The 27,903-nt window shown below is 60.1% G+C and overlaps 1 protein-coding gene across 2 annotated transcripts in view; it reads left to right on the top strand.

Annotated features, from left to right (window-relative positions):
• Positions 1–27,903, top strand: part of PBX1 (PBX homeobox 1) — a 165,084-nt gene that overhangs the window by 110,676 nt on the left and 26,505 nt on the right. For both annotated transcript variants that reach the window (XM_044439358.1, XM_044439359.1), the window contains exons 2-3: positions 21,599–21,843; positions 24,832–25,022. In XM_044439358.1, coding sequence (XP_044295293.1) covers positions 21,599–21,843; positions 24,832–25,022 — 436 coding nt within the window. The remainder of the gene's footprint in view (positions 1–21,598; positions 21,844–24,831; positions 25,023–27,903) is intronic.

Raw genomic sequence — 27,903 nt, 5'->3', positions numbered from 1 at the left:
CCTTCAGGCCCTGAGAAGTGCGAAACGGGGGCGCTGCACCAGGCAAGGTCCCAGAGGGCCGTCCACGGGCCTTTTCTTTGGGGTGCGCGCGGTGGCAGCCGTCCTCAGACAGTGGCAGCTGCTCCCACGGCATGTGGACCAGGCCAGCCTTGCTGCGCACTTGGCACGGCCCTGCAGCACAGGGCCACCTGCGAGGCCGAGCTCCCACTCCCAGGTGCGCGCGTGGCTCCAGTCGACGGACTCAAGCCTGCTGGACGTGGGGCTGCGTCCTCGGCCGACTTTTCGGACGGCTCCTCTGTGCAAGCTGCAAGGCGGCCACACTGCGGTTCCAGGGCTGTCAGCTTCTCGGAGGGTCTGGGCTCCGAGGCTGGGCCAGTGTGGGAGCCTTGTTTGAGTTCAGGGCAGCCGCTGCAGAGTCGTGGATGCGCAGAGACTTCCACGGCCACGCTCGGCTGGCATGGCCGCACCACGGAGAAGCCCGCTCCTGGTGAGGGGAGGTTGCGGTTTGAGCCGCAGCAGAAGCGGGTGCGTCCTCCTCGCTCGGGGAGGCGTCTGGGGAAAGCGACCCCCGCATCATTCCTGTGCTCTGCAGGCCAGAAGAAGCACTGCTTTGGGCCAGCCGTGTCTTCCCCCACCCCTTTGCGTTCTCCCCTGGAAAGCAGGCGTGGGGCTCCATCTGGGCCCAAAACGCCCCCTGCCGCCAGCGCTCCTATCCCGATCCAGGCGGGGGCCCTGTGCCTGCTCTGGAGCCATAGCGGGGCTGGAAGCAGAAGCTGAGGCCGGCCTGCGCTGTGGGTGGCTGCGCTCCCAGGCGCCGGAGCAGCCGGCCTGCAGCGGAGCAAACGCCCGCGTGGGCCTCGTTTGGACCGGCCTGCGTCGCCAGAGATGCCCCGGGCAGCCTGTGGGGCCACGCAGCCCCAGTGCTGCGCTGCTGTGTCGTGTCAGCCTCTCGAAGGGTCCGGCACTCGACCCGAAGTCTGCCAGCCCCACATCGGTGCCTCAGCGCACCTGCTTGTGCCTTGGAGCCTGCCCCCTCCGCCACGCTCCTCTTGCTGCGCCAGGCGGCCCTGCGTTGTGCGCCGAGGGGGAGTCTGCCCCCACCTCCTGTGGGCCTGCGCTGCCCTTGCTGCTTCCGGAAGGACGTGCGGGCACAGCCGGGGGGGGGGGAGCCGTGGGGAGGGCCTTTTGGGGGGACACGCTTCCCCCGTGGAAGTACTTCAGAGGCACCCCGCCCACCTGCCCCTCAGAGATGGAGGGGTGGCAGGCTCTCCAAGAAGCATCGCCTGAAATGCTTTTTGGCAGCCGGTTTTGGATGGAGCAGCTCATGCTCAGCTGAGTTCCAGAATTAAGCAGGTATTCCAGGCTGCTGCTCTCTCTCTTGTTCTACTTTTTCCTGAAATGAAAAATCTGAGCTTCGAAACAGAGTTTTTGAACCTGACTAAATAATTTCTACATACCAACTTCTCTTTATACTTAGGAGTTTCTATAGAAGCCAAGCTATCTGTGTTTGTCCATCAGAGGAGGGAAGGTTTGCTCACTTTGAAAGGTTTCTTTTCTGGCCAGTGTTTGTGGGGGAGTCGGGAGCTGCAAGTTTCAGAGCAAATGAAGAGCAAGTGAAAGAGTTGGGTCTTTGAGTGCATTTGGTCAGATTTGAAATTTTGTGTTGAAGCCACAATTTTTTGTTTTGTGGTCCTAATACTGGCATGTATTGTGGGGGAGGGGGATTGTAGTAAATCCCCCACAAATAAAGACACCTGAAATCTAAAATGCGAGGCGCCCACATTCGGCTAGCCTTGCCCGACTTCAGCGTTGCCCGTATCCAAGCCGGACCTTGTGCGGCGAGGAAGGAGTCCGTCCGCGGCCCAGAGGCAGCGGCTGCACGCGGCCCTCCTGCCCCCGGTCGCCATTTGTGGCTCGCGGGTGGGGCCCCGGCCTTGCAAGCGGAGTCCCGGCCCGTGCTCAGCACCATCCGGAGTCCCCGGGAGCGGGCAGGATCCTCGTGCTCCGCGCATCTTGGCGTGGCTCGCACGGGCGGGCTTCCCTGCGCCCTGAACGGGGCGGGCGCAGAAGATGGTTGGGGCTGAGACCTGTGACTGAGCCAAGGAGGCGACTCTGCTGCTGGGTGCTGGGCATGCATCCGCGCACTGGCATGATTGCGTGTGCGTGCGCACGTGCGGGTGGGCATGTGGCGGTGCAGATGAGCCGGCCGCGCGCACTCAGATGGCTCCCAGAAGGGAGCCGGGAGGAGCCACCCCCCGATTCCTGGCACAGGCGCCCCGCTTCTCCCGAGCCCTCCTCCTTTGAAGCCCGTCCGGATCGTGTGTCTGCGCCGACGTTTGAGAACTTGAGAGGAGCCGCGGCAGGAGCCAAGTATCTGCCAGGCTGCGTCGGGAGAACTTTTATCATTTCTGTCAGAGACATCACAACTCGCTTGTCTTACCATACATCTTCCTAAATGTGACAGAATATTCAGCTGTTATTAATTGAATACTCCCTAATTTAATGGCTTAGCAGCAGAAAGAGTGGCTGGTTTGTTTCAACATGCGTTGCCGTTACAATGGCGTGTGTTGTGCCAGCCGAGGCCATTAGAGACCGGAGCAACTCAATTAGTGAGTCATGTGGAGCAGAAGAACTCTCTGCGCCGGCCCGAGTTCTGCCTCCGTCTTTGGGGATCCAGGGTGTGATCTGCTGAAACCTGACCAACGCAAGCCCCTGGCGAGGTGGGCGACTCCAGCGTTGCAAAAGTGTTTGCCTGGCACTGTGAGAAAATCAGGAACAGCACTTTCAAAAAAATCCTCCTGCTACCTCCAACGTATTGTCTAAATCAACCCAAACAGTGGGAGGAGCATGGAAATATTTCAGTTTGACATGGAATTGTTGATGTAGTGAGAAAGTTGTACCAAGAAGATAACCTGTGGCTGCCACCTCGGACTTGTTACCTGGGGCAAGGAGCTGGTCTCGCCCTCCTCTGCTCGCCCACCAGCATCATCGACCAGCCACCGTGTCTTCGCCTTTTGCTCGAAGCAGCTCCCTGGCTGGAGCGCAGCGGTCCAGCCCAAAGGCTGTCAAGACAGGTCCTGGTTCCAGTCCCGGACCAGGTTCAGGGTGTGAAATGAAGCAAGGTCGGGCGCCCACGTGTTAGTGGCACCGCGGGCAACTCCAAGGGGGCGTTGAAGAATGGCCGCAAGCGCCAGCGACCGTCTGCGCAGCCAACAGGCGAGCGGAACGTGGCTAAGGCACGAGGGGAACGAATCCGCCCACCAACAGCAATCACGCCATGCGCCCCCTGGTCCGGGTCCCGGGGCCAGTCCCAGGCATCCTCCCCTAAAGGGTCTTTGGGGTGGGCTTGGAGAGGGCCCGAGGCGGGGGTGGTGTGGGGCAGCTCTGGGTGAGCAGGGCAGCCAGGTCCAGCCGGGCCAAAGGACCCAGCCCTGGCTCTGCGGGGCCGCTGGACGAGCGTCGGTCACCGCCCTCCTGCTCACGCCATCCTCCCTTCGAATGCATGCGTGCATCGCATCGCTGCTGTCCTCCGCCCGCCCCCAAGCCCCAGGTCTGGTTCAGAGCCAGAGTGAGGCCAGCTGGGAAGGATATTTCAATGCCTGTGGAGGAAAATCCACGACTGGGAAGCATTTGGCGCGTGTTTGGCGGATGGTGCCCCCTTCGCCACTGACCTTTCACTTGCGCGAGAGGCACACAAATGCCTCTCCCAGAAGTTGAATCGTTGGTTCCTTCCTTTGCGGAAAAGGCAGCACTAACGGCCTTCCAGGCCAGTTTATCCTCCCTTTACCCTCCATATCTTAGCCAGTCCTCGTTAGCCACACGGTGTTGCATGTGGTGGCTCATTCAGCACCCGTGTCCGCCCCTTGCTTGCTGCGGGGGGTTAGGGTGGCCTGCAGGAGACCTGGGAAAGTGCCCGCCGCCGGGGTCCGCCTCACGCGAGATGAGCCAGTGGGCCTTGGGCTTCCAGGGCAAAGCCAGGCCGCTGCCCGGCTCGTCGTGGTCCCCCCCAGCTGGCCCCGTGCCGCGCTCTGCCGGGCGCCTGGCAAAGGCGTCATGCAAAGCCAAGCAGGCGTGGCTGGCACGGCGGAGCGCCTGGTGGTGTCGCGATGGGCGCTGGGCTCGCAAGCCCCAGGTCGTGGCACAGTGCCTGGGAAAGTGTCCCGGGTGTCGTGCGGGTCCTGGGGAGCCATCGGTGCCCGTCCCGCTTCAGGCATCGGTCGCAAATGGACGCGCCTCACGCAGGGGCGCTGGTCTGCGTCCGCCGGGTCCAGATGCACAGCTGTAGGAGAGAACGACGTGCAGCGCGTGGATGCGAATGCAGGCACACCGTGACCACGGCGCTGACGCAGGGCCTGGCCAGGACCCGTGGGAAGGAAGCTGCCTGATGCTCTGGGGCGCTCGGCGCGGTGCGGAGCACTTGGGAAAGCGCCACGTGCGCATGGGGTGCCGGGAGCATCCGCTCCCCGTTTCGCCTAGGGCCGGCGCGCGGGCAGGTACAGTCCTCACAGAGGGCCAGGCGCACCGATTCCCGGGAGCCCCTGTGGGCCGCGCTCCCCCCTCGCTGCAGCAGCACTTCAGTTCGTCGCGGATGGCTCGCTCGCTGCTGCTCGTTATTGCTGAAATAGATCACAGCCCGCCTGCGCCATGGCTCGGGGCTAATGAAGCTCCGTCACCGAGCGAGCGAGCGAGCGACGGAGAGGAGAGGAGCGGCTGCAGGCCCTCCCCGGAGAGCCAGTCTTTAGCTCTGCCGGATGCTGCGGGTTGACCCGGACTCCGCTGAGCGGGGGAGATTAGCCAGCATATGAAGCAGGGGTCACTGCCTAATGGATCCTGCCAGAGACGCGGGAAGGTGACTTCCGGGGCCGCGCGGCTGCGCTCGCTCGCTCGTGCGCTCTCTCTCCGGCACCCTGAGCGCCGCTTCCAAGGGCTTCGCAGCAGCAGCAGACAATCCGTAATGAAAAGAAGCCTTTGGAAGTGTGCCAGCCGCTCCGCAGGGCCCTCCCCCCGCGCGCGCACACACCACACGCACGCTTTCCTGACAACGCGCCCTTCCCTGTTAGGCAGGGACATTTGCAAGTTAAAATCGGTCTCCATTTGTTCGTGCCACATGTTCAAACGCCTGAGTTCTGTTTGTTCCTTCCCCCTGCGATGATGGGAAGCAAATCAACGGTTGGCGTCTGGCGGAGGCCTCTCAAATTAGCCGGCCTTCCCACTGGCAAGTCCGTGGTAGAGGAACAGTGGCGTGGCTCACACAGTCGCCGTGGCTTCAGTGAGTCGCCGTGGTTCGTGGGCACATGCTGGGCACCATTTTTCTGATTGCCCAGCTGCTGCTTGGGTGCTTCCGGCGTGGTTTGGGCGGCATAAAAAACCGACCAGGGCAAACGGCAACACCATTTTTCCAGAAACTCTTAGATAATTCACAGAGAAGCAAGATGGCTGATTTTCCGTTCTTGCTCCCCATTCACCTGACATCTCCGTTTCCTTCCCGTTTTGGACCACAATAAAATGGTGGGTGGTCTGCCATTGATTTATTTAATTTATTAATTTCTCTTCTGCCAAATAGCGGAAGCTCCCTGGGTGGATCACAACAGGGCATTAAAAAAAACTATGTAAATATACTATTAAAACATTATAAAAGTTATCAATGCAATTTTTAAAACCAAACTCAGCACAGAAAAAATATATAGTAAGTTAAGGCCCCATTAAATCCTTTCTATCAACCAGCAGAGCCAGGAACTAACTGAATCCCTTACAGTAGAGGATGGTCTTTACCTGGCACCAAAAAGATAGTAAAATTGGTGCCGGGTGGGCCTCAGTGGGGCCTCACAGAGGGGGCCGCCACTAAGAAGGCCCTTCTGCTTGTTGCCTCCCTCCAAGCCTCCCTTGGAGGCGGCACTTGGATCAGGGCCCCAGAGGTCCATCGCCTTGCTGGGCAGCAAGAGGCCAGGAGATACGTTCTCCTGATCCATTCTCCTCTCTTCACACATGAGTCGCACACTGTTCATCCCAGCAGTTGTGTTGCTTGCCTGTGTCACAGGTGGTTCTTCCTGGCCTTTATGCCCTGAAGTCTGTGCTGTGACATCTTTGGCTGATCCTTTTGGAGGGCTTGAGGTAAGGCTTCAGCACGCCCCTCTCTGCCCCTTCTCCTTGGTCCAGCTGGCCTCGCTCGCTAGCCAGGTGTGCGTGGGGCAGTAGCCCCTTCTCTGTGCGCAGCCAGAGTGCCTCCTGTGTCACAGCGTGGCCATGATCCATCCTGCAGAACTGGGCAGTTCACGGATCTTCTGCCGCCCTCTGGACCGGAAGAGAAACCAAGGGCTGTCTTCCCTTTTGCTCCTGTTGGAGCAAAGTACAACACCGACCCTGCCGGAGAAGGGCCGGGCGCCACACGGAAGGAAGCCGCCTCTCCCTTCAGATCTTCGCCTGAAGCAGTGCGGCGACAGTGGCGGCACGCCTCCCAAAAAGGCCCTGAAGGTACGGATCCGCTTCTTTGGGTTGAATCTTCCCCGGGACGGGACGGGACCTTGCTCCATTCAGAGGGCGGAGTGGCGCGGTTCCTTCCTCCCGTAACTGTCCTGAATACATGGCAAATCCGCACACCGTCCCCTTTGCCGGAAGCCCCTTTTTGTTCTGCTAATTCATGCACCAGAAAGCCCATCTTTCCTTTCTTCCCGTGCAATCCTCACTTACAAGTCAGTTTTTTGTAACCCCGTCATTAAAATGCGAGGTAGCCTACAGTAATTTGAATATTTCATTCCACCGGCTGCTCGCTGGCGCTGCCTTGCAGATGGTACTTGCTCCATCCTTCTGGACTGGGTTCAATTATACATGAAAGTGGGGAGCTCAGAGTCGTCTTTTTGTCTCTGCTTAACTGGAATAACACAATAAGGCTTGATGGGCACCCCCTCCCGGCTCGCCGAGACCCGTGCCTCTTAACGCTCTCCCTGCCGGGCAGGCTCCAGGGGTCTGTGCAGGGACAGCTTTCCCCAGGGAAGGCCAGGCGAGCCCCCCTCTGGTGCTCCTTGCGGGACTCGCTTTGCTCGCGGCGATGGAGAAGGGGCCGGGCGCATGCATGCGCCCCCGTTCACCTCGGGCCCCTCTGCGTGATCTCTGGCTCCCCTGCCTTTGCTGCGCAGGGGAGCCTTGGAGGTCCGGCGGAGTTTGGCCCGGGTGCGCGGCAGCGCCTTGGTGCACTTTGCTCTGCCACGTGTTCAGGGCTTTGCCCTCTAAGACTGCCAGATTTTTTTCTCTCGGGAACAAACACGGTCAGCCAGAATTGTGCTGAGACAGACCAAAGGCGACCCGTCTCTGGACTTCACACCCTGTGGCACCGGATTCCCAGTAAGGAAGAAGAGGAGAGGGAGCGATACAAAATCAAGGAAGCTGTGTTTCAGAGGCTAATTAAGCTCCCGCAGGTAGAAACTCCTTGTCTTTTAGCACCCGGCCGCGTTCCAGAACTGGAGAATTGCTGCGAGGGTGCTAAGGAAAGGGCTGCAGCAGATACACGTCGAACGGCAAGGGCCCCGTTCACACAACTGCATAATACCGGTGTAATTGAACGGCGTGGCTGTTACATTATTTGGCCATGCGAGCATCTTGTTGGCAATTATTCCCACTGGAACACTGACAGTAATAACTGATTTAATGAGAGTTAATTATGTTGGAGGGTTAACTCTTTCTTCACTGCAGGCATGTGAGGAGGGTCACGTGCACGCTAGAAGGGGCCACATCTCCGTGAGCGTGAGGGATGCACAGTGACGGCCCGGCGCGGACCTGGGGCTGCTCCCTGCCTGCTCAGCCGCTGGAGCGCAGCGCGGTGGCACTTGTCGCGAGGCAGGCGTGGCGAGGGGCGCCAGACTCGTCGCGGAGTCCCTGGGCAGGCCGTGGCGGGTTCGGGGGCTTGGTGAGGCCATTCAGGGAATGGCCAAAGCTAGATCTGGGCGAAAACGCCGGAGGCGGGGTCTGTCGTTGGTTCGAAAGGGGACTCTTTTTTCCGTGATCGTCTTGGTGTGTGCACTCAGGTTGGCTTTGTATATTCATTTATAGTCTCCGTTTATAGTGCAATCAAACCTTAAGGGCTAACGGTTTGTTCGCTCTTAAGGTTTGATTGTGCTGTAAATGTAGATTTGTTTGACTCTCTGGAATTTGTCTCCAAGAAGGAAGACAAAGAAATGTTGGCTCCATCGCGGTTGGATGGAAAGGTGGGGCGCAGGAACACCTAACATCTGGCTGCGGTTTGTGGCCCACCATTCCGCTGTGCTCCTCGCACAACAGTGACAGATGAACGCAGGTTCTTAGTTGCTGCCGAACTGAAACACACGTCCTCGATAACGCGGCACAGTCTTGAGCGAAGGGAGCAGCGGCTGCCCCAACGGGACAGCCGCCGGCCCTTCAAGGGCCACACCGCACCAGAAACGTGAAGAAGTGGCATGCCCCGTTTGAGGCACGAGCGCCACTACCGCCTGGAGGAGCCTCAGGCTCCGGTGTCCTTTTAAGCTTGCTTCATGCTCGCATGGGCCCGGCAGTTCACATGGGATGGTTTTGATGTGGTTCGCAGCAGCGGTTTTCTCCTCCCTTTTCGGGTTTCTGCTGGCTGATGTTGTAGCCTTGCTCAACATAAGGTTGTCATCATAAAAATAAGAGGTAAAGAATATAAAAGCTACCACCCAGTCATGTTCTGTCACGTAGCCCGGCCCCTGCCAGATGTTGCAGGCCACATCAGTTCTCCTCAGATAACTCTTCAGCTTGCTCCGGTCTCTCTCTGCTTTTTAATGGCCCAGTCCCGAAGTTAATTAAAGGTTGATGCCTGTTGCAATTCAATGAAGGAAAGAGCCCAGATGATCAGAGTCCCGCCCCTCGCCTCCTTCATCTGCATCCGAAGGAATTAGCGGTGGAGGTTGGGGTGTCCCTGGCCTTGGGTGTCTCCGGAGGTGGGGGCAGAGGTGCCGTCAACGCCTTTTGTCCGGGGGTTGGCCTTGAAGTCCTCCTGGTGCGAGACTCCAGCCAGCCAGCACAGCCAGCACTGGGCAGCCTGAGTGGGTGGAGCAGAGCGCGGGCCACCCGTGGGTCCCCGGAGGTGCAGAGAGCGCAGGACCGCCGTGCTGCGCACCACCCCTTCCCTTCGGCACCGAGGTCCGTGGGGACGTGGCCGGCCTCGGCCCATCGCGGACACGGAGCTTTTGCTACCGGCCTGCCTGAGCATGTCCTTCAGAACGGCTACTTCGGACTGTGTGTTCGTTCGTTTGCTGGATTTGTTTGGAAGCCACCCGTTAGCGTCACGCTCTCGGGTTGTCGTTAAAGTAGAAGTACCAGTAAGCAACATAAATAAAACGCTTCATTTACAATATCGTAATAAATTAACAGGATAAAAATCACATATATATAGTCAAAGAACAGTAAAAGCAAGTTAATATATTTGCAGCACTGCAAACTAGTAGAGCAATCTAAGTGATGCTGCAGGAGCGCCGGAAGAGAGAAGTGTTTGTCTGCACCAGTATCCCGCTCGCTTTATCGTGTGCCTCGTGGCCCCACTGGAAAAGGGCCCTGGCTTTGTTTGCCTGTCTGTTCACTTGGTTTGAAATGTCCGACCGCTGAAGAGCTCATTCCACATTTTGCCGCTTCTGCCGTCTCAGAGCAGGAGTGCCCGTGCCGTTCCCGTGCCAAGGCACTCCAGCGTGGATCCGCCTCCTTAACGGAGCTGCCCAGTTGCTGCTGCCAGGGGCACGGTCGGGGCTCGGAGGGCCGGTTGCAATGACAGAAGCTCTCCGCGAGAACGCCGTGCCGGCACCGTGCTTCCGTTTGGTCAAGGGCGATTCGCCCAGGAGAGCTTGCCCAGAGGTCTGGCCCCCGAGTTACTTCTGGCAACTGAAGGCCCTTCTAGCAAACCTTCTTTTGGATCACAGGTTCACTGGTATCACTGAGCCGTTCTAGGAGTTTTGGACACCTTCCTTCAAAAAGCGGCTCTGGTACGAGAGAGTCGCATTTTCCCCACTTTTGTCACCAGGCGATGCACAAATCGTGGTGATGTGGGGTCGGGTAGCTATTTAACTTTTTGCCCACCAGCACTGAGTCCCCACAGCTGCTGTTTGCCTACCCTAAAAATATTAATACCAATGCTAATTGTGTGCATAAAGTCATTTAGGGATGCGCATCAGCGGAAAATTCGCTCCATTGGAGCCAGATGGACTTCTGACACGTTTCCGACTAAACAGCCAAAAGCAGACCAGTGCAGGGGCGGGGGGAGTGCCTGTGAAATTCCTTGTAGTCTTTGCACCAATTTGAGCCCGAGGACTGCGCATCTCTGGTGCAATCTGTGCAGACGGTGTGTTTGCAGAAGTTGCAGCCGGGCCGGTTTGCATCGGCACTTTTCTTCCGGCTGCTGCTCTTGCTGTCGGTGCAGAAGCCGCCTCCTGCCTGGCCTCGGCCACCTTGACATGCCGATGGGCCTGCGCTCTGCAGTTTGCACAAACGTACACAACTTGTGGCACGGGTTGTGCAAATTTTCCTGCCTTAAAACAAAAATGGACGTCACAGCCCACCGCCAAAGTGGAAGTCCACACGTCCGTTGGAGTTGGCCTAAAAGATGGTTGGTGGAATGGAATCCGGGGGGCCATATCAAACTCCAGCCAGGCCGTGGCTCGCTCGTGGCTTGCGTGCAGGCTGACTCGTGGAAGCGGCATCGTCCAGGTGCGGCCAGGGCCTTCTGTGGCTGAATGCTCCTTCATGCTAAAATTATTGTTAGAAGAATAAAAGAATCCCAGAACATCAACAATAAACAAATCAGGAATAAGGCCAGGAGAGGGGCCTTCTCCCTTGTAAGCCGGATTCCTACTTGAGAGCTTTTAAAGATGACCAAGAAGCAGCAACAGGAAGGAAGGAAGGACGGAAGGACAGGCAGGGCAGGGCAGGGCAGGGCAGGGCAGGGCAGGGCAGGGCAGGGCAGGGCAGGGCAGGGCAGGGCAGGGGAGGGGAGGAAGCAAGCAAGCAAGCAAGCAAGCAAGCAGCAGCCTGTTGTCCAAGTCCTGCCTGTGGTCTGAAGTGGTAGACACAGAAATAGGCTCAGCACCTCCAGCAAAAGGTGGTCCCAGCCTGGACAGATCTGCTTCTGTTTGTTGCTTGGAATTTTAAAGATTCCAGAGCCTGATATTCTTACCTGGTAGGAGCTCTTCAAAGCTTCTTGGGCTTTTTACCTCTTTATTTAAAACAAACAGATCAAATTTATATTTAAAAAAAAGTCAAATGAGGCAGGAAAGTATTTTTGCCTCCCCCTCAGTGGATTTCTGGATGGGCAAAACTCGCTACACCACAGGCCTCCTTTAGTCTAAATAGCTAAATCAATCTCACCTGCACATTTTTCAAAGGAGAAGAGATGTGCTTTGAAATGCACCTCTGAAAAGGAAGGAAAATGAATGCAGGCACGGCAACTAGGAATGCACGTGGCACAGTAAAGCGCTTTTGCCGCTGCCGGGACGTCCGGGAGCAGCCCTCGTGCGTCTCCAGGCGCCCCCCTTAGAGCTGCCCCTCCTCTGCCGCAAAGCACCGCAGCTCGGCCTGCCTCTGCTCCTGCTCCCGCCTCCTGGAGGTGCACGGACACGGACATCCACGGGCGCTGGATGCTCACTCAGGTGTGGTGAACCAAGCCAGGCAGCCACGGCTGAGCTGAGGCGCTCTGCAGCCCGTCTCCGGCGCCTGCGAGCTCGTGTTCCCTTCCTTCCCCGCTGCCCGCCTGGGAGGGCAGGAGGAGCGGCCGGCGAGGCCCCCAGGCCTGCTGGCTCCGTAGCCCAGGGAGGCAGGGACGGCTTGCGTTTCATGCCCGCTGCCTGCTGCCTGCCTGCCTGCCAGGCCCCCGCCCCCAGAGGGGCTGATTGCAGCCCGGAGCGTGTGCTTGGAAGGGGCTGGGCCGGGCCCTCGGCGGCCTTGTGTGGGCCCGGTGGCCCAAGACCCGGCGGGCTTCCGCATGGCGGCCTGCGGTCAGGCCAGGGACGGTGAGAGCAGCGCCTCCGCGGCAGTGATACAGGGAGGACCTTAAATATTTGTTTTAGTTTCTTCAAGGAGAAAAGAAGTTGACAAGATAATAGGATCCTGACAGTTTCGACCTCCCGGTTCCCCGGAGTTTGGCAGCTGGGTCAGGGATCAGCGGCAAAGTAATATCGAGGGGTAATTAAGTTTCCCAGGTTTAGCCGCTTGTTTAATTACATGGCGAGCTGGGAGACTGGAGGAGCGTGGCCACCCGCCCGCCTGTAGCCTCCACCTCTGAGCCTTCCCCTTTCCTCCCAGGCCGCCGCTTTCCCAAAGCCCAGGGAGGCCTGCGCTAGTGCGTGGCGGGCATTCCTGTTCGGCTCCCCATCCTCCCCAGCCCCTCCGTGTGGCAAACGGCAGCTGGCGCAGGTGGCGAGCGCAGGGAGCCGGGCTTTGGCCAGGCACCGCAGGAACGATCCCAGTGCCACCCGGCCGGAGCGGCCGGCCCTGGGAGGCGGGGGCCACCCTTCGGCGGGAGAAGCGACGCGCACGTGGGTGGCCGCTGGGCGGGCAGGCAGGCAGGTCCGGGCTGCTTTCCATACTGCAGACACTGCTTTTGGCACGGGCTGGACTGGGCAAGCTGCTGGCCCCTTCCGGCCGGGCCCCGTGAACAAACACCTCCTTGCTGCATCAGCCGGGCCGAGCCTGAAGCAGGAGGGACCCCACGGCCGCCAAAGGGGCCCGGAGCGAGCCGCCTGCCTCGCCGACAGTCCCGGGCTGCTGTGCCAGCCCCTGGTCAGCAGTGGGCCGAGGGGGCGCGTGCTGGCCCTGGCCACGCCTGGGAGTGGGTGTGGGCCCCGTGTGTGGGGCGGGGGGGCCTGCCCCACTGCCTGCCCCCCAGCCCCCGTGTGTCCCACAGACGGTCCAGACCGCCTGCTGCAGGGTGCAGCTTGTGCCCGTGCGACCTCGTCCTCGCTGCCGGGAGGAGGGAAGGGGCATCGGCCGGCTCTCCCTGCGGTGCCCGGCACTGCCCGCCATGGCCGGCTGCACGCGCTCGGACAGGCTGCGCCCCTTTGGGAAGCACGAGCGTCTCAATGGCCAGCAGAGCTGCCCAGAGGGCCGGGGGCCCCGATTCCCAGCCCGCCCACAGCGCTGGGGCCCACCCGCCTCCCGCCTCCCGTTGCGGGGGGGGGGGGCGTGGCCATGTGGCCACAGCAGGAGAGCCTTCCTTCCTCCAGAGCCGGCTTTTTTCAGCACATTTTAAGCACAGTGGAAGCAGGGAAAAACCCTTTTGAAAATCACAGACTAATCACTCCCATCTGCTCCGGAGCTGCTTCTTGGAGCTGCCTGCCAGGAGTCCCTCCTCGGAAACTAAGTAGCACATTATTTTCAGTAACTTGCAATCGTTTACTTGAAAACTCCTACCTGTTTCAGTATCCCCCTGGAAAAGAAAAAAAAGAAAATCTAATCTACGCCGCAAGCGGAGAAGCACCGAGTACGTCTGGAATGCTCCACGTGCCAACGCGCTTCGTGTCGTGGTGCGGCAGGGGCGGGAGGGGGGCGAGCCGGGGTGCCCTTTCGGAGCAAGCCGTTCCCGGGGCTGGAAAGGGGAGCGACCCGCCGAGGAAGAGACTGCTCCTCGGGAGACTCCTGGGGTCCGCAGTCGAAGTCACGTCTCAAGGAAGGAGAAATTGTGCAAAGCCTGCTTTCTTTTTCCTGCTTCTGGGTGTAGAAAGTCCATACTCTTCCACACACATTTCGGCGCAGTGGAAAGTATATGAAACTGATATAAAGCTAATGCAGGCTTCTAGTGTGGGTATGCTCTCGGAGATCCAGAGGAGGAGGCCCAAATTCCGTGCGCAACCGACGAATCAGCCCTGCGGTAAATGGATGCTGATTGACTGCACCTTGACAAGGGCGTCTGGGGCCTCCCCGTCCCTGAGCACATCCCACCGTGCCGGGGACCAGCCCCGCTCGACGGCCCAGCCGCTGCCGTCCTCATCCCGCTTCCTTGCGGGCCCCTGCCCCGCTGCGGTCGCATCCTGAGCGCTGGCTGTGGAATCCTAGCGAGAGGCCGTGCTGCATGCATGGCTGCGCTGGTCACTGCCCGTTGCTGGGTGCCCGCACTTGTCGCTGGCCCTTGGCCTGCAGGCCCGTCCCGTGTTTGCCCTTCTCCCCGTGGAACGTTCTGCTGGTCGGCTGGCAGTTGAGGCACATGGCTTGTCTGAAGTGAGGATCAGATCGGTATAACGGCTGAGGAGGTCACGGGGGGGGGGAGATATCCTTTCCCGTAAAGGCTCCTGGGGACCCCCCCAGACACTCCCCTTCTCCCCCTTCAAACGGCAAAGCCATGGAGCAGGCGAAGTTGGCCAGGCAAGCTCGCCTGTTCATGCAGTGCTCTTTCCGAGCATCTCTGCACTACATCCTGGGGAAGAGGGGGCCTTGCTGCGACGAGGGAGACTGAGCAGCTGCTTTGGCTCAGCTGCCCGCCCCCCACTGCTTGGGGCAGGTGGCAGGTGCGTCTGGCCTGTTCCTGCCCCTGGCCCGACATAGCGGGCCTCTGGGTGAGCTGGCGGTGGGGTGCGCACGCGCGCCTTGGCTGGCGCTGGAGACGGCCCTCGTCTCCCTGCCAGGGATTCTCACTCCCTGGGTCAGGCCTGGATTTTCTGCTGATGGATTTCAGTTGCTGAATTTGGGACCTTAGCGAACAGGGCTGCGCTCGGATGGTTTTCTCGAATATTCAGCCGCCGAGGCTGATCCTTGCAGTGGCCCCAGCAGGACTCAGCATGGCCAGAGAACCGTTCGGGGCCGGCAGCGATGCCTGGATCCCTTGGGAAGGGAAGCTAACCTTCCGGACACCCTTGGGCCCACAGGTGCCAAACGCCACCTGTGACTCAGGGGGTGCAGGGGTGCCTCGCATGTGCCCACCCCTTTTCGTGGCCCACTTGCCCCTGGGCTGAGAAGAGAGGGCCCGTCCTCCAAGGACCGCGTCTGCAGCCCACCACATGCACCCCCTGCTTGTGGAAGGCCACCCCCATTCCACGAGTGCAGCTTCACTGCGTAGCCGAAGGGACCGCCGGGTGGCCGCCTCCGACCCCCATGGAAGTCGGCCCCGCGCAGTGCGATTGGCATCGGTGGCCTTTGCCAGGGCGTTTGTGCGAGGGACTCCTTGCCCGCGCTTCATGGCGGAGGGCCCCAGGGGCGACCAGACTGTGGGGCGCTGTGAATCCGCCAGCGTGGAGGCTGCGGAGGGCTGGATGTGGCCAGCTGGGGCTGCTCTTTCTCCCTGGAGGGAGCAGGTTGGTTGATTCCAGCCCTCTTCATAGCTGGTAAGGACACTGGAGCGTCCCAAGATAGGAGAAGCACTTGCTGATTTGTATATGTGGAAAGGTGTGCTCTTTTTAATAGCTTTTTAATGAGGACGATTCCAATTATATGTTCCTGAAGGTGTCCCACTCCTTTGTGAAGAAGGAGTGCCCTCTAGTGGATGTTTGGGTGGCCAGCAAGTTTTTGGGGCCGCCATGAGGAGGCTCTTTCTGTTTGCTTGGTTCTTTCATTTATATTCTTCTTTTCTTCTTCCTGCTCCACCCTGAAATACCAGGTGGTAAACAGATGCTCTGTAGAGTTACCTTGAGTCCCCGTAAGAGTAAAATGTTTCAGCACTTTTACAGCACTTCCTGGACTGAAAATGACACAAAACAATGACCTATTTTTCAATCTCTTGTTATTTAAAATTGCCGAATCGTCCTTTTTTCCTGCCGTGGGACAAAAGCACACGCCTGCTGTCAGGGGGCGGGGGGGCAGCGCAGTGCCCGGAAGGCCCTTTCTGGTTAGGAAGCGGCCCTGCGCAGGCCGAAGCTCTCCAACCCGAGGACTTTCCTCCACGAGGGACCCTCTATTGTGTCTGAGCCACTAGGATGCTGCGTTCTGTATGAGGAAGGAACTGATGCGCCCCACCGACGCCCCCATTTCCCAGAGAGTCACGTTTGTGCTCCACTAATCCGGGAACGTGGGGAGAGCTCACATGCCCGCCCCACCCCGGGCATTTCCACTTCCGCTGAAGCTGGAAAGCTGGCCCAGTGTGGCCCCAAATGCCTTCAGCACCGCCAGGAGGGGAAGGGGGGCAGCCGCTGAGCTGGACGGTGACGTGTTCTGCACAAGGCTTCCTCAAGCACTGCACCACACGTGCCCCCCAGTCCCTTCTGAGCGGCTAGACTGGCCCTTCCTCGTGCGCAGGTGGAGGCCACTGTGGGCGTACTTCAGCTTGCCCCCCCCCCCCCCGGAGCCAGAAGACGCGTTCGGGCAAATTCCTTGTCTGCGCAAAGGATGCGGCACCTCGAGAGTCATGAGTCAGAAGCAGAGATGTAATAGGATCCTGCAGTTTTGCTGAATTTATACCCGTTTGTACTAGCTGCACATCCAGCTGCATAAATGAAACATCCTCCAAATTATCAGCTCACCAGCTCCGCGCTTTTCTAAATTGCCTCCTGTTTCTACAAAATGTGTGTTATTATGCCCTACTATTATATATGTATAAAACTATATATTAAGAGACTCAAACTAGATTATCATAATGCTGTTCCATCTGAATGCGTACCTAATAGCACGGCATAATAGTGTTTCTTCTAGGTGAGTGTGTAAAGAGTTCTGTTATTTTCCCAACTGTCATTCCCTCGCGGTGTTCAGTGCCTCCCTCAAGTCTCCCAGCCGGGCCTGCTGATCCCCGCAGCCGCCAGCTGTGCGCTCCCGCAGCCTCCTCGCGCCCGGCACTGTCCGCCCAGGGCAGGCGGGGCCACTTGGCACGGCGGGACGTCGGCCGTTGCCGCGTGGGAGACGCCCCACAGAGGGCTGTGGCGTTGTGCGCCAGGCCGCCTGCGTGAAGTGGGCACAGAGCAGCTCTTGAACATCCCGCTTGGGAATGCAGAGTCCCAGCAGTGGATGCTTGGACACCTTCCCCTCATTCATTCCCTCCCTCCCTCCCTCCCTCCCTCTTTCTGCTCTTCTACCTGCTTAGCCACTGAAAGGGAGAGAAAGCGATTCCATTCAATCTGCAGTGCCTAAGTTATTGCTCAGTGAATGCCCATAATCATAATGAAAATAAGGACGTGGGATATGCCGAATTCAGCTATGCAGAGAGCATCCATCGGAGCGGACTCAGATGTGTCCAATCAGGCTTGTGTTGCTCGGGTGCAAGGAGATGACTCAATCCTGGGACGTAGCTCTTGCTCTGCCCCCCCCCCCCAAAGTGTTCTGGGCAGGCATGCCAGTTCTGCACTCGTGTGTGTGGCTGGCAGCTTCGGCTCCGATTTTCCAAGGGGCTTGTTGGGGCACAGCCTCCCTTCCCCGAGCCCACGCCTGTTCCTCATGCTGCTCTCCAAGCAGGGCTGTGCTTGCTGCATCACTGGGGCTTCGGTCTCCATTTTCCCTTAGGGCGCAACATGCTCCCTTCTGGGGTTTGCCTCCTTCCGGGGTGGCATCGTGGCAGAGCCGTGGCACTGCAGGTTGGCGGCCCCTACACCAGACGCCTCTGCTGCGGGTTGGGATTTAGCCGCCGGCCTCCTGTGCAAGCGCCCATGAGCGTGGCTTGGAAGCCCCGTGGGCACAGGCACAGTGCGGGGGCCCCGCAGCCCCCGTGCGCGAGGGGTCATGGCGCACAGTGAATGCTCTGGCCGGGAGGTGGGGGCCTTGTCCAGCTGTGCAGGTCTTCTGCGCTTGCGCTGCCCCCGCTTGCTGGGCTGAGCGTGCCGGGCGCCCCAAGGCATCCCGCCCGTGTTGCGGTGGGAGAGCTGGGTCCCCATGCAGCTGCTGCACAGGACTGTCCCATTCGGCATCAGAATTACCCTTGGTGACTGGCTTGGGTCAGTGATTTATCAGTAGCAGTTCCTCCTGGCTGGCGCCCCAGAGTGGCTCTGTCACTCGCTCTCCAGCGCCGGTCGGCCTGAGATTGTGTCTCAGGTGCAGAAGGGAAGAGCCTGGTTCCTTTACTTTCGCAGGCGATCGTGTGCATCTGGGCCCGTTAGACACAGTCGTAAGAACTGAGCTGGATCAGAGGGAAGATAATCTGGGCCGGGCCGGTCTCTCCGCAGTGGCCCAGCTAGGAGCCCGTGAGCAGCCAGGCCCTTCCAGCCCTGCTTCCCCACAGCCAGCCCAAAGGGGCGTGTGGTGAAACCTTAGGCGGCCACCGTGACCCGCGGACGGCGATGGCCAGATCCTCCCCGCATCGCCCTTCAGGGCTGAACAAGTTGGCAGCCACCTCCACGTCTTGGGAAGGCGCTTCTGGGGTTCCCGCAGCCACGTTGTGAAGACACAGTTCCTTTTGCCTGTCCCGAATCTCCTGCCGTTCAGCTCCATGGGAGGAAATCTGGTTTCAAGGGAGAGGAGGAAGAGCACAAGCAAAAGGGGCCTGAATGCAGAGGCAGGAGCTTTCGGATTCATCTGCCGGCTGTTCCCGCCGCATTTAAGCAGCGCTTGGAAATTCGCCTTGGAAATGATGTGTCTGGCCTAGACTTGCTCTCACGCTTTTGGAAGCACGGCGCTCGCTACCAGAGCACAAGCGGGCCCTGCGCACTGTGCGCGTGGAGCGTGTGCAAGCAGCACCTGTCTGGTCTCATCATGCTGAGCGCGTGGCGTCCGAGGAGCGACGCGTCCCCTCGAATCGGCCTGACGCCGCCTTCCCCGTCACGGCCTCCCGCTGCTGACCTGCGAGGCCGCGATGCAGCTGGAACTGGCAGCAGCCACGGGGCTTGTCCGGCCGCATGAGGGGCACGGCCTCTCTGTGCCCCCCCCCCCGCCTGCCGATCGTGCGGGTGGCAGTGGCTTAACCCTTGTGCTGCCAGTTGGGGGGTCTCTGTGCCTGGGAAGAGCAGTCCTTGCGGGACCCTCAGCTCCAGGAGAGGCACACTGAGCGGTGGGTGAGCCCGAGGGGAGCCTGGGACACTGCCCCACGCCGCGCCCCCCCCACCGCTTTCCTCGCACCCTCTCAGACAGCCACCTGCCGGTGCCACAGCTGCTCCCCTTCACGCCGAGGGCCTTCTGGATCGCTGTTTCGGGGATCTCTTCCCAGTCAGAAGTGTTCGGGAAGGTTATGTTTGCACGTGCGTGTCCGAGTCCAGCCCGTGTGTGAAGGTGCCCCCTTGGGTGCGTCTCTGAAGTGCCCCGCAAGGCCTGTGTGCGATCGCCGCAAGTCCTCCAGAAGAGAAGGGTGAGGGACGCTGCTCCTACAGTGCTGGAGCTGGAAGGGGCTGAGAAGGCCATTGAGGCCGAGCCCCTGCCCAGCGTGGCGCTCCAGGTGAAGCGCCCCTGCGGGTGGCTGTCCAGCCGCATCTCACATGCCTCCGCGGGCAGGGCCGCCCGCCTCCGCCCCGGATCACGGGCTCCAGCAGCCAGGGAGGTCTTCCCCGTGTTCGGCTGGAACTCGGCTGCCTGTCACTGGAGCCGTGACGCCGTGTCTGCACTCCGGGACGGTCAAGAAGGGATCCCGGCCCTGCTCTGCCACAGGTTCCCCAGGACTCCCAGAGCGTTGTCCCGTCTCCCCTCGGCATCCCCTCCTCCGGGCCCCACGTGCCCGGTTCTCCCCGCCTCTCCTCCTAGGACTTGCTTCCAGTCTCTGGATTATCCTTGCAGGCCTCCTCTGCGTGCGTCTTCCTTGAAGTGGGGTGCCCAGACCTGGGCGCAGGAGTCCAGGCGAGGCCTGACCGGTGCTGAGCCAGGGGAACTGGCGCTTCACGGGGTCTGGGAGGGAGACTTTCTCCAGTGCAGCCCAATATAGCACTGGCTATTTCTGCAGCCACATTACATTGTCGACCCACCCTCAGCGGGTGATTTATGAAGATTCCAAGATCCTTCTCACTGGCAGTCTTCATTGTGAGCCACGAATCACCCGTCTTGTGGCCCTGCCTTCGGCTCCCTCTTCCTAGGTGTGGAACGTGGCATTTGGCCCGGTAAAGACTCACTGCGCTGTTCCCGGCCCCAGACTGCAGCCCATCAGGATCGCGCTGAGTCTTGCTTCTGGCTCCCACGGCGAGAGCCATCCCGCCTGGTCCTGTGTCATCTTGCGGAGAGGTGGCTCGGACCTGCTCGGTGGGCCATCGCAGGGGAAGCCAAGCGGACCTCGCCATGGGGTCCTGGTCAGCCTCTCTCCTGAGAGCCTCTCTCAGCGTTGCAGTGGATGTAATTGTTGCTGTTACCGCGCGATGTGCAGAAGATACTTGACACTGTGAAGAGCAGAATATTTTTGGTTGTGGCACAAAGGTTAAGTGGGCAAAAACAAACTGGCAGTTGTGGGTTGTGTAAGTGTTCAGCCCCTTTGCCGTGACGTGTCTGAATAAGTGGTCCAGCCGTGGCCTCCAGAGGTCACACAAGGTCAGGGGTCAAATGGCGTCTGCCTGCATACTATTCCAGTGCCACGTGGCCCCGGATTTAATGTTCCGGCTTCAGGGAAGCCCTGCAGTTCGCTGAAGAGGCTCTCTAAGCGAGCGGCAGCGCGAAGGCCAAAGAGCTGCCCGGACAGCTCCGGGATAGTTTTACAGCAGCGCCCGCCAGGGCTGGGTGAGTGGAAAGAAAAGTCCCAAACGCACAAACATACCCTGGGAAGAGCGTGGCTCAGCTCAACCCTTCCTGGAGAAGGGAGGCCACCCACCAAACCCGGTCCCCAGGCGTGGAGGGCGCCAGTCGGAGAAGCAGCCAGGAGGCCAGTGGGCGCTCTGAGGAGCTGGAGAGCCCCGGTGTTCATCTGCTCATTCCATTTCTGTTCCGCCCGAGAGCCAAGCGCCTCTGGCAGTCAAGTGGTGTGTCGACGAGGCGGCCGAACCATCCCCGTGACAGCCTCCCCCCAGGGCTCCGCAGCACCGGGCCTTGGGGAGAGGAAAGCCGTTGCCCGAACGGCCCGCGCGTGCGCCAGCTTGCTTAACTTTTGTGCCGTGAGGAGCGCATCTTGCACCTTCCCAGTGCTGCCCGTTGGGCAGCCACGCCATGCGAGTTTGCTTCCATTCCGGGCTGTAGCAGTAGCCAATGCAGGGAGGACACGGGGCGCGAGTGCGGCTCCGACCGCGCCGTGCCCCCCGTGGCTCTCGCTGGGAGCTCGCTCGCTTGCATGCGGCCCTCGCTGGGAAGCGGGTGGGCCAGAGAGGGCCCTGCTCAGCCCATGCAAAGCCACGGCACGCCTGCACGGCTGGCAGGGGTGGGGGGTCGCAGTCTCTGGCTGGTGCACACAGGTGTGCCTGGCAGGTATTGCCCTTCAGACTCCACCCCCTTCCCCAGTCCCGGAACGTCGACTCTCTGGGCGGGTGTCGGATGCCACTCGGCCTCAGTGCAGGAGGTGTGTGGATGGTGCCCAGGCACCTGCCGGCCCCGATCCTTGCCGCTCTCCGCTCCGGGCGCCAGCGCAGGAGAGGCCGTTGCAGGAGAAAGCGGTGCCGCGGCCAGCAGCTGGCAGTGCCAGTTCAGGGACGGGGAAGCCGCTTGGGCGGGGAGGGGGCTGCGCCAGGGCCGAGGGCGCTTCCGTTGGCCCGTCCAAGTGTATGCGCAGCCGGCCACACAGCAGCCGGGCGCTTTGGCTGTGCCAGGGAGGTGCGCGTGCGAGGCGCCTGTGCCCTGGGCCCGCGGTGGGTGCGACCGGCGCCTTTCGCCTTGTGTCTTCCTGCAGTGCTGAGCATCCGCGGGGCCCAGGAGGAGGAGCCGAGCGACCCGCAGCTCATGCGGCTGGACAACATGCTCTTAGCAGAAGGGGTGGCCGGGCCGGAGAAAGGAGGGGGTGCGGCGGCGGCGGCGGCGGCAGCGGCGGCCTCCGGCGGTGCCGGTGCAGACAACTCGGTGGAACACTCGGACTACCGAGCGAAGCTCTCCCAGATCCGCCAGATCTACCACACGGAGTTGGAGAAATACGAGCAGGTACCAGTCTTGCGTGTGCCACGGCGGTGTGGAAGCCGGCGTCGGGCCGTGGCTCCTGTCCCACCTCTTCTGTGCCCGCGGGACGCGATTTCCTCGAGCAGCAGCCAAGCGGCCCCTCCTTGCCCAGGCGGCATCGCTTGCAGCCGAAGGCGGGCGCAGGTTGCATGCCTGAACACTGCCTGCAAAGTCGTCCTGGCTGTTGGAGGGAGCGTTTGAGGGCGGGGGGGCAGAGGGCGGAGGGCTGGGGCGGATCCACCTCCTGCCGGGGCCGGGGCGCTGTTCCAGGAAGACGTTCCCGGAGGCCAGCATCCGTTCCCAGCGGGTGTGTTCCGGGAAGAGCTCGCCGCTCGAACTTACCAGTCACGTCCGCTGGCCCACGGTTCTGGGGCGTACCTGTGAGATCACACAGAGGGGAATCAGGGCAAATCCCAGCCCTTCCATGACACCCACCGGCAGGCCTTAGAGAGCCCATGCTGAATCCACGGCGTGGGGCTGCCCCAAAGAGAAGGCAGTGTGCACTCCGTGTGGTCCCACTTTGCTCCACGGTGGGAAGCTGGGTAGTTTGCACACCGCTGGCTTCGGGGGGGGGGTGGTGGAGACCCAGCCCGTAACTGGCTGAGCATTGTGTTACGACGGGTTAAGCGCTGTCACACACGCCCGCAGTCCCCTCCACTGAGCAGGCCGGCAGGCCGATGAGTGCAGGATGCGGCCCGCGTGCCGGCGTGCAAGTGCCGGGCTGCCACTTGGACACCTCCGGAGGCCCCGTCAAGAGGGCCGCGTCTTCTACTCTCGGCTGCTTTCTGAAGGCTGTCCGAGTGTTTACAAGGTCTGTTCAGTACAAAAATTATTTCTGTATTCCTGCCTGCCTTTTCCTTAGTCTGTCCATCCATTTACTTAAAGAGCACCTAATAACTAAGCTTCACTGGGTAGGGTACAAATAAATTAAAAACATAATATGCAAAACAATGGGCGATTATAAAGAGGACGTGTCATAAAAACAAAATGAGCAGCAAAGGATAAAAACACTGTAGCACAAAAGCCAAAGGAAGACTCACTTTCAGAAATTATCAGCAAAATACAAGCGCTGAGATATAAAAGCACTAAGGGCGAGTCTTAAAATACTGTGAGAATAACAAGGTCTTCAGGCAGCACCAGCAAGAGCTTAGCTTGGGGTCCGGTGAGCCGCTCAGGTAGGCATTCCATCGGTGGAGCATCACCCTGGAAGGTCCTTTCTCTTGCAGCTCTCCTCCCTTCTTCACCTTGCAAGGTGTCGGGTAGGCAAACACCTGGGTACATAAGCGTGGGAGAGAGCGTGCCTTCAGGGGATCTGTCCTCTGGAGCATCCCATTTCGAAACAGGCACTTCCTGGGACCCAGAGGTGGACTGGCTGCCCATGGAGATGGCCGGCCCTGCCGCTCCCCTGGCCAGGCCCAGCGACTGGCTGGCCAGCCGGCCTTGGCCCGCTTGCCTTCCAGAGGCAGCCTCAGCTGGACACACTGCTGCGGCCCCGACGGGGCGCTTCCGGGTTGTGCAAAGCTGCCGTGAGGCTCGCTCGGTCCAGGCAGGGCTGCCGTCGGTCCACCGGCCAGCGGATGAAAGGTGCTCCGAGCACCTCAGAGGCTGCCTCAGAGGGGAAGGCCAGGTCTCTCCTCGCCACTGCCGGAGTGCAGGACACGGAGTAATGCGTGCAAGCTGCGACAGCCCAGATTCAGGCTGGGCATCAGGAAGAGTTTCCTCACGGTCAGAGCAACACGACAGTGGGACCAGCTGCCCGGATGGGTGGGGGGCTCTCCCACACTGGAGACGTTCAAGGGGAAACGGGGCAGCCCTCTGAGTGCGAGGCTGTGACTTGGTGTCCTGCAGCAGCAGGGAATTGGACTCGATGGCCTTCATGGCCCCTTCCGGCTCTGCTGTTCTGTAATCCCGTTTGCCTTCGTTTTCCCGCCGCTGGCGCTCACCTCAGGGAGTCCTTGCTTGCATCACCCGCCTCCTGGAGCAGCGGCCTCGGAGGCTGCTGGGAGGAGAGGTGCCTCAGCCGGGCAGGGAAGGGGCCGCCCTGAGACCCCTTGCCGGATCCGTGCAGGGGCCGCTCCCCAAGCAGGGGCTCCAGGAACCAGGTGCCTGAGCTCCTGGCAACATTACGGCCGCAGCTCAATTCCAGTCATTACGTCCTTGCCCTTTCATGCCAGGGATCTTGACGCGTTCTGCGTTTCTACAGCCTTAAATATTATCGTTCTTATCAAACACGTGAAAATCCTGCCAGGCGTTTTGCTGGGACGGATCGATCCATGTCACCCGGAACCCGTGCAGACCATCCGTGCTGCCCCGCTGAGAGCATGGGCTGCGCAGGTGGGGCCGGGCTGGGGGCAGCCATGGGGCCGGGCCGGGCCGGCGGAGGCGCTGAGCTGGAGAGACCGGCAAGCGAGAGGAGGGCTCCCTGCTCTCAGCGAAGGTGGTCTGCTTGGAGAGCACCCACTCCCCCCCCGGGGCTCTCGCCTTCTGCTCCACTGCGCAGTGCCAGCGACCGCTGAGTCCGCCACGCCTCCGAAGCGGCCCTGCCGGCCACACGCCGCTTTCTGGGCTCCCGCTGTTGGCCCCCCGCACCGCGTCCCTGCAGTGCCCGCCGTTGGCAGCCAGGCCAAGCCGCTCCCTTCGCTGGCCGGCTCTCGAAAGGCCGCTGAGCCGCGCAGCGCTTGACGCGCCTCCCGTTGGCTCTGCAGGGCCGGAGAGCCGGGGACCACGGCCTGCCCCATCTGGCCAGGCGCCTTGTCACGGTTGTTCCCCCCCTACTCCCCTCTCCCTCCAGAGCTCTTTGAGCACTGGCCGCCGCGTTGGAGTCCCCGGCACATGGGAATGCTCCCGTTGACGCGCTCGCTCGGGACTCCCTACGTGGTGAGCGCAAGGCCGCGGCGGGGCCTGCGCCTGGCCCCTCTGCCGGCAGCACCTCTGGTCCTGAGGGCTCTGCTTGCTCTTCCCTCTCCTGCCCAGGCGTGCAACGAGTTCACGACTCACGTGATGAACCTGCTGCGGGAGCAGAGCCGGACCCGGCCCATCTCCCCCAAGGAGATCGAGCGGATGGTCAGCATCATCCACCGCAAGTTCAGCTCCATCCAGATGCAGCTCAAGCAGAGCACCTGCGAGGCCGTCATGATCCTGCGCTCCCGATTCCTCGATGCCCGGTGAGTTGCGCTCCCGCGTGCGGACAGTCAAACCCTTCCCCGCTGTGGGTGGGAGCTCTTCAGGGTTGGGGCTTGTGAACTGCTTCCGTAGGCTGCAGGACGGGTGGCTCTCCTGTTCGCTTGCCGTTCAAGGTGCCAGTGCCGCAAATGGCCCACAGGTGTGTTTGAGAAGTTGGGCTAACAGGCATTTTTACGGCTTAGACTCGCTGTTGGCTTTTAATGAACTTATTTCAAGGTCGATTTACCTGTTCCTCCTAGAAAAGTCAGGCCATGTTGAATCATTTTTAGTTTTAACTGAAAGGAGGCGGCTGCTAATACCTGCTGGAAGAGGAAATGGGCAAGCTAGAGGGTTATTTCCCAGCACAGGCTAATATCAAACTAGATGAGGAATGTTCCTCTGATGCCGTTTCCCAAGCTAAGATTGAAAGGCGGAGAGCAGAAAGCACTCTGATGTGCCTGCTTTGAAGGGGTCGGAAAAGTGTGGGGCATCTGTAGGACTACATTAAGTGGATGGTCCTGCTGGATTAGGCAAGGGACGGTCTTCGTGTGACTCAGACGTGGGAAGGGACGGAGAGCCCCATGGCACTTTTGTGGTGCATAAGGACTCCAACCAGCAGGAGGAAACGAACTAAGGAAAGGCGTAAGAATCCAAGGGCGGGCAAAGACGGAACATGTCACTTCTCCAGCTTGACATGTGCATGCAGCCGAGAGAGACGCATGAAGGTGCCTTTATCCCTTCGGACACGGGGGAAAGGCGCCCTCCTCCAGCGCTCCCCTTGTGACAGTGCAGGGCTGGTGGAGAGGGCACCGCTTCAGGGAGAGATTCTGGGCCGGCCCTCCCTCCCCTTGTTGTGCTGGTTTTCTGTTTGCAGGGACTTCTCTTCGTTTTGCAGAGGGAATGCGAGCGAGTTGGCTTTCTCCTTCATTTGCCCACCTTTCAGCTTGCAACTAGGGCCACGTGGTCTTCCAACTCACCTCAGGTTGTAAAAGCCATTTGGAATGAGCAGATGGAAGGCGTTTTGCAAAAGAAAGATGACACGAACGACTGAAATTTTTCCAAAGTTCTTAAAGCCCACAGACTTGCATTTTAAGCTACAAATATTGATCCTTGCTCCGAAATGCAGGAAGGCGAGCCTGGTGGCCCCGTCGAGAGCATCTGGGCAAAATCAACGTGCCAAGGAGCTCAGGAGCCGGACAGCCGGGCCTGCCAGCAGCCACCCCACCAAGGGGCAGCGGAGGGCGAGGCTTTTGCCAGGCAAGCCGCCCGTGCTTCAAGGACGTGTGGCGTGGGGGGAGCGGGGCCGTCAGTCGCCCCCGGCTCAGTTGGGAGGCAACTTCTGCCAGAAGCGCCCCTCCCAGGAACTCTTGCCATGTGCGGCGGATAGCTTTCCCCTCCGGAAAGTGGAGGGCGGAACCGGTGGGTTGGCCTCCCCGACCTAACGCTGACCGGTGGGGTGACTTAGTGGGCAGAGTGGAAGTTCTGGGGACTCGGGGAAAGTGAGCACAACATGCCCAAGTTCCCGATTTGAAGGGAAGCAGAAGGGGGCCGGACGCATACTCCGGATTTTGGGAAGCTGGTTTGAATATACTCGGGGCAGTGACAAGCAAGGCCCCTGGCAAGAGGCCCCAAGGGGAAAGGATGCCAAGACAGGCGGGAGTGCCTCAAAAGGGGGGTGTGAAAGGCACGATTTCCAGCAGTGCCAGCAATGCCGACAAAGGGCAGCGGGTGACGGAAGGAGCCAGTGGGGCTCCCCAGAGGGCCTCCAGCTGACCCAAGAGCAAGAGAGGCCGCGAAGGGGGCGTGGAAGGAAGGCCGGTGGCGAGAGCAGGGCAGGGACGGGCCGGGGGCCCGAAGGGCAGCAGGAGGGCCGGGCCGGAGGAGGAGCTGCGTGGCCAAGCGAGGCCAGAGGCACCCAGGGGCTTCCTTCAGGTGCATTCACAGTGCAAGGAAAAGCAATGGTGGTTCGACTTCTCGCTGCGGTGGGCAAATTGGTGACAGATGGCAAAGAGGAGGCCAAAGTGCTCCATTCTTATTTTGGCTCCGTCTTCTCCCAAAAGCAGGTCTGTTCCCCTGGCAGAAATGAAGTACAAACCAAAGGATCCAGATTGAAGCTTCATATTAATAAACAAATGGTCAAGGAACTCCTGTGTGTTTGAATGAGTTCAGGCCTCCAGGGTATGATGAACTTCATCCTAGAAAAATAAAGGAACTGGTATAAATACTTGCAGAACGACTGTTGATTAATCCTAGAAAAATCATGGAGGGTAGAAAAAGTTCCAGATGACTGGAGAAGAGCTCATGTTGTCCCCAGCTTCCAAAAAGGTGAAAAGATGAATCCGGGAACCAGTCAGTCTGACAGCAATCTCTGGGAAGATCCTGGAGCAGATAATAGTCAGTCTGTACGCACCTTGAAGACAATGGAGTGGTCGTTAGGAGCCAGCGTGGAACAATCAAGCACAAGTCTGGCCAGACTAATCTGATCGCATTTTCTGACCTACAACTTCCCCTGAGATTGTGGGAGCGCTGTGGGCCTGGGACAGCTTGAGCTCAGCAAAGCTTTCCACAGAGTGGCCCCTGGCGTTCCGATCGGCCACCGGCTCCGAGTGGGCCGTGGAGTCGGACTCGGAGCCTGCGTCTCAGTGGCACCTTCTCGGAGCGGGAGGAGGCAGCGGGGGGGAGCCGCAGGCTCCGTCCCAGGCCCGGCCCCCTTCGGGGCGTTTGCTCACGACTTGGGTGAAGAGGCGCACGGAATGCCAGGGAGACTTGCAGGTGGCACCGAGTGGGGCGCGGCTCGCTTATCCCTGCAAGACAGAAACACAATTCAAAGCACTCTTGATAGGCTGGAAGTAACAGAATGAAATTGAGCAGGGGCAAATGCCA

This window comes from Varanus komodoensis, unplaced genomic scaffold, assembly GCF_004798865.1.
Source record: "Varanus komodoensis strain SLA01 unplaced genomic scaffold, ASM479886v1 scaffold34_3, whole genome shotgun sequence".
NCBI classification, from domain to species: domain Eukaryota; kingdom Metazoa; phylum Chordata; class Lepidosauria; order Squamata; family Varanidae; genus Varanus; species Varanus komodoensis.
This window is presented reverse-complemented; position numbering and strand designations above follow the sequence as displayed.